This window comes from Mesitornis unicolor, unplaced genomic scaffold (assembly GCF_000695765.1).
Source record: "Mesitornis unicolor isolate BGI_N332 unplaced genomic scaffold, ASM69576v1 scaffold6274, whole genome shotgun sequence".
Taxonomy (NCBI): domain Eukaryota; kingdom Metazoa; phylum Chordata; class Aves; order Mesitornithiformes; family Mesitornithidae; genus Mesitornis; species Mesitornis unicolor.
This window is the reverse complement of record NW_010177937.1, coordinates 13,031-18,675: the sequence shown is the minus strand read 5'-3', so window position 1 is coordinate 18,675 and position 5,645 is coordinate 13,031. Positions and strand designations below refer to the sequence as shown.

General features: G+C 44.4%; 1 protein-coding gene across 1 annotated transcript in view; it reads left to right on the top strand.

The window, feature by feature from the left end:
• LOC104538912 (group 10 secretory phospholipase A2-like) overlaps nucleotides 1-5,222 on the top strand; it is a 12,542-nt gene extending 7,320 nt beyond the window's left edge. Inside the window, exons 3-4 of the mRNA XM_010182278.1 lie at nucleotides 1,618-1,724; nucleotides 4,985-5,222. Coding sequence (XP_010180580.1) covers nucleotides 1,618-1,724; nucleotides 4,985-5,148 — 271 coding nt within the window. The 3' untranslated portion in view covers nucleotides 5,149-5,222. The remainder of the gene's footprint in view (nucleotides 1-1,617; nucleotides 1,725-4,984) is intronic.
• Nucleotides 5,223-5,645: the final 423 nt, after the last annotated feature.

The following is a 5,645-nucleotide window of genomic DNA, read 5'->3' as shown; positions in this document are numbered from 1 at the left end:
TAGGGAAAGCACACTGGACTAAATTCGGCCTGTATGTCATCACAGAGGTTACTTGAAGGCTGAATTTGATTTGACTGGTCTGATTGTGCTTTCTCCTTCACATGATTCACCTGCTCTAGTTCCAGCCATTTTATTAGAATTTGTGTCAGTGGTGGATTTTCTTTGCACTTCAAAAGTTGTGCATTGTTTGGTTTAGTTTTTTTTTTCCACTTCCTAGAGCCCACCAGCCCTCATATCTGTAAATTAATTTCTAAAAGGGAAAATTCTACTGGAGCAGAGGTTGATGAAGCTCATGATATTTCTGAGCTCTCAGGTAAGCTCCCAGCAGGTCTCTGGAGAAGCCCACTTCTGCACAAGGGACCTTTATCCTTCTCGCAGGGTTTTTCCACTTTTCCAGAGGGATATAACAGTGGATCCCAGAGTGTGTACAGACTTTTCTTGGCTTTTCAGATACACTGGCCTCAGGCCTTGAAGATAACGATCAAGGTCTTTAGCTGGATTCGGGCAGCCAGAACAGCCATGCTCTCTCTTAGCCAGCTCATCCACCTCTTGAAGACATTCGTATCAAGGACTCAAGAGCTTCTCTAGAAGCTGTCTGCTCTTCATTTACCACTACGATCAGCTGGCCTCAATGCTTCCCAATTAGTAGAGTGGTTTCTCTGTAGAGTCCTAGTGATCTTACAGGGTCAGCTTCTGGAAATGCAGGAGCTCACTCCTGTCTGTCTCCAGCGTCTGACTTTGCATATTTGCTCAAACCACCTTTGTTACCTGGCAGAGAACCTCTCAAAGTGCTGAATCTTTTCTCGGTGTATTTTGAATCACTAAACTACCAGAATAAAATTTAGGTGGTGTCAAGTTTTTATAAATTTTGAAGTAACTGATAGTGGTAATTACCTCCCTGACAAGTCTGTAGGAACAGATATTCATCAGCAGAGCTAATCAACCTCAGCCCCTTCTATGGTCAATGAAAAGCAATTGCACTTTCAAATGCAATGTTTTTCACCTATGTTACATCTCTGCAGCAAAATAATATGAGCTATGTCCCAGACATGCATAAAGACAGTATAGATCAATGCCTTAGATGGAGATGTTTACATTTAGGAATCTGAAGTTAACTGATACGAATCCTATCATTGAGATGAGTTTGTAGCCAGCTCTCAGAAACTGGATGGGCTAAAGAGCACGTGGCAGGTCCACGAGAACAGAAAAGATGAAGCTGCTGAGGAAGGCAAAAAGTGCCCCTACTCCAAATCATGAGGTGGGTCTAAGCCTAAGGTGGTGAGCCAGGGTCACGCACTTCATAGTAATGCTGCAGCTCTGCCTCAGTGAGTGGGATTACCATATGTTGCCCATGCTTGCCTTTCTGAAGGCAAAAGCTCGGAAGAAGCATGGTAGCTATAGAAGCAAATATGGCATTAATGAGTTCCTGAGCCATGTGAGCTTTCAGAGAGATGCGAGGACACTTGGTTCATCAACAAATGATTTACTGACAGGCTGGCGTGAACACTGATGTCATCAGGCGTGCATGAATAGAGCACTCCTGGGGTATGCGCAAGCACCACTGAGTGAAACATCCAGGATGCCTGAGCCCAAACTCTACCTTTTATTCTCTCCCAGGTGCTGCCACAGGCATGACTGCTGCTATGACAAGGCAGAGAAGGCAGGCTGCAACCCCAAGGTGCAGCAGTACAAGTGGGCATGTGAGCAGAACACTGTCCGGTGCGGTAAGCAAATGCTCACTTGTGTGGGGTTCATTTTGCTCCCTCCTCTGCAGGCATGTAAGCTAACCTAAGGTCTCTGTGGGCCTCAGAGGTAGGTCTGTGTATGCTGAGATGGTTTTAAAGCTGCTCCAGGCAATGTCTGTTCTCCTCTGAGCTCTCTTCCCATCCCTTGCCTGGATGACTAGGCTTGCTCAGAGTCCCCAGCTGGAGCTGGGAGGAAGGCTGGAAGGCTGGAGCCCCAGCAGCACCGTCCCAGGTAACTTGAGTCCTCCCCAGGCTAAAGAGTGGGAGCTGAGGCCTAGTGAAAGGCATCAAGGGGGGACTACTAAACATCTGTCTGCAGTTGCTCTTGCCATAAGAAGACTGCTAGGCCGAAACTGAGAATTCCGATGATTCTATGGAGCCAACAAGCCATCTCAGTTTGGCAGGGGTGCAGATACCTCTCTGGTGGTCCTCTGCCCACCCACATTAAGCACACTTGCTACTTACTGATGCCTTCCCGAAGCTGTGCAATGGTCTGTCTGTGGCCACTTCTGCAGAAGCGGTATTTCTGTGATAGTTTTGGCACTCCCTCCGGCAGGACTGTTCACTGCTTTACTTACCATTACATGCTGCTAGAGAAGAGCCATGCTATCACGCATGTCTGTAAAATAGTTTAAACAGAGTGCCAGCCTGCAACTTTGCCTTGTGTGGGACTCCAGCCTAAAGCCTGAGAGTTCCAGTGGGGATTTTGAAACTTGCAGAGTCAAATGCTCTTGAGTGCCGCAGGCATACAGTGAGTGTAGGCTGTGCTCAGCTCCACAGCTGGTACCCAGTCAAGAAGGTCTTCAATTGCACAGTCACAGTGTCTCGCACCAGTTTGTTTTGACATACACCAGATGACTTGTGTCTTAGAATTTGTCACTTCTATTTCTAAGTCTCCAAAAGGTCCTTGATGGTAAAATCCATTGTAGAACACTTTGAAAGTTTGAAAAAAAAAAAGTGAGAGTAAAACTTGTCCCCCCACCATCAAAGCTATTTGCTTGAACATTAAAAGACTATTTCTACCTTGTCAGAAGACCATATTCTACTTGGTGCAACCCTCAGCCTATCCAGCAGCTGAAAATGTGCCAGTAGATACAGGATATGGGACAACACATCTGCAGTTGTTTTTTTCAAAGTGCCAGAACAACCTATTAAATACAAAGTGCTGGCTAAGGGATGCATTGCTTTGATGTGTAACTGATCTCCTTCAGGCTTACCTGTATTTCCATAGATGGCTGATACTCTCTCCTAGCTATTTTGATATGAAAAAAAACCCAAAAACCAACCTGTTTATTTTTGCTGTGAAGGAGCAATCCTAGTTGCAGATATGAGATGTACCACTGAGACCATGAGATGTGCAATGTATGTCCCATAAGACTTCACGGGGCTGCAGTTGTTCCAACCTGGCTAACAAGCATTAGTTAAACAGTTCCTTAACTGATGTCCAGCCTGAGAAGCATCCATCAACTGTTCTCTGCAAGCCCTCAGCAGGCATCAATTCCCCTGACATCCACCATGGGGAGGAAAAATAGAAATGCATTCTGAAGGTGAATTTCCTCCCTCAGGATACAGCACAGCAGGTTCTACCATGGTGTGAAGGTATAATGTCTGATCCCATCCAAACAAAAGGGATGAAGAATTACAGCTCCAGGCATACTTGCTGGGCCTAGGGTAATGATGTTTAGAAACATTAGAAGCAGAACTGCTTGCACTGTCCTTTCTATGCAAGAGGAAAGAAATGCCTGTTGCCTAGCACTGAATCATAAACACAGGGTTTTTTTCAGGGAAATTAAATAGAAACTCATTTTACCTGGAACTTTTTCTCCTCCTCACCTTTTGCTATTGTTATGCAATTTTGTTTGTGAATTGAAAAAAATGGGCGAAACTGTATTTTTCAGTTCAGATATTCCATCATATGCAGGTGAATTCCATTCATTATCTGGAATACAGAAAAGGCTGTAAGCTGTGAGGGCTGGTGAAAAAAATCATTCTGCTCTAGCAGAAATGACCAAGCCAGACTCTTGTGCTCACATTAGATGGACGGTGGTTTGCACGGCACAGGAAGAACTCAGTCAGCAGAGGGGCAAGGAGAAAACTAGGCAGGACTGGTAGCTAAGAAAGAAATGGACCTAGAGCTGAGGCCTCATCAGTGGGACCCTTGAAACACTTTTTACTGGTAAACAGTGACTCTTCAGAAAAGCTTAAGAGATATAGGCTCTTCTTATTTACCAGGTACAGTGTTGATCCAGCAAAGTCACTTGAAATCTGGAAGCATTCTTGTACTCGTTGCAGTTGGCTTTGGAGCAAAGCCCATGTGCACTGGCATGAAGTTACACTTTAAAATTTGCCTAGTGCAGGGTTTTGTGGGTGTTAGAAAATCTATAGTAGCAGCCTCAACTAAATGATGCACTGTGCTTTGAAATAACATTAGCCCAAGGGCTGCATTATAACAACCTATAGGTGGGATGGGGTTCATTAACCCCAAATCAATCGTTTGCAATGCAGCTACCTGAGCTAGTTGCTTTGATGTTCCTTATGGTCCTTAACTAGTCATGCAGTCAGATAATTGCGGGATAAATAGTTCCATGTGTATGATTTTGATCAGCTTCATTAGCTGCTGATTATAAAAATCAGGTACATGACCCTGCCACAGAATTCCTTTGCTTCTCTGCTGTGATCGGAGAGATGTAAGAGCAGCTCGTGCAGTGTGAGTGAAGGTTGCCCAATGGGTGCTTCTATGTCCTTAGGTTTCCATATGTCCCTCTGGGAGACTCTTCCTTTCAAAGTAGCATTTGTTCTTTTGAAATTGGTCTGATCTGTAGAGGGAGGAGTTAGAAGGGAAAATGGCTGGCTGAGGAAAAAGGGATTATTTTTAACTCAGGCTAAGCAAAAATAATTTTCTTTTTTAGCTTTGGCCACTGAACTAAACCTGTGTTGTTCACATAGTGCTAGAAGTGGGTAGTGCTCGGTGCTGGGCAGATTTTTATAAGTATTGCCAGTTTAAATTTAGCTGCTATTTTCTGATGCTGTTGGTCATAGTTAAGCTTAGACCTGTTGACAGGGACAGAACAGGACAGGGTCAGATCCACACATGACACAACATGTTGGTCCTTCTCCCTTCCTGCTTCCACAGCCCTTGTTTTTTAAGAATTGCTTTATTAGGCAATTGTTCTTAAAACTGTTTCTTGCCTTTGTCCAGTACAGAATCTCTCATCCTTTGCTCACATTTTCTTTTGTAGATAACCTGACAGACCAATGTGAAAAAATGGTGTGCCTGTGTGACCAAGAAGCAGCCAAGTGTTGGGGAGCAGCCCCATACAACCCACACTTCTTCCTCTGGCCAGATTTTTTATGTGGACAGACTCATCCCACCTGCCATTTCAGTTATGGAGGGGCAGAGTAGTCTTTTTGGGACCTTTCTTCTAATCCTTTGAATTTGAAGGTGCTGGAATAAAGTCTAATCTCTTTTACCAGAGCTAATAATGGTGTGAGAGAATTTTTTATCAGGCTGAACCAGGGTTTATGGGGGAGGAGAGACAGGGTAACATATATGCTGAAATAAGGATAAGATCCTTCTCTGATCACTGTCTTTGAGGAAACGAAGGGTTCAGTCTGCAACTGCAGTGAGAACACATTATCCGTCACCAAATGGCTTTTTTGTCCTTTCACACTGCCTGACCTCCAGCTCCCACACATTTGCACGTGATCTGGAAAATATGTAGGGACTTCTACTGGACTGGTTTGTTAAAAAAAAAAAAAGTCAAATCCATCTCTGTGAAAAAATACACTGGCCTTTGAAGACCTGAGGCGTGCCAGTCTGGAAGCAGAGTGATGCACTTTATTTTCCTGGACCTGCGGGAGGAAGGATGCCTCCTTATTCGTTATTTGTGCTTGGAGGAA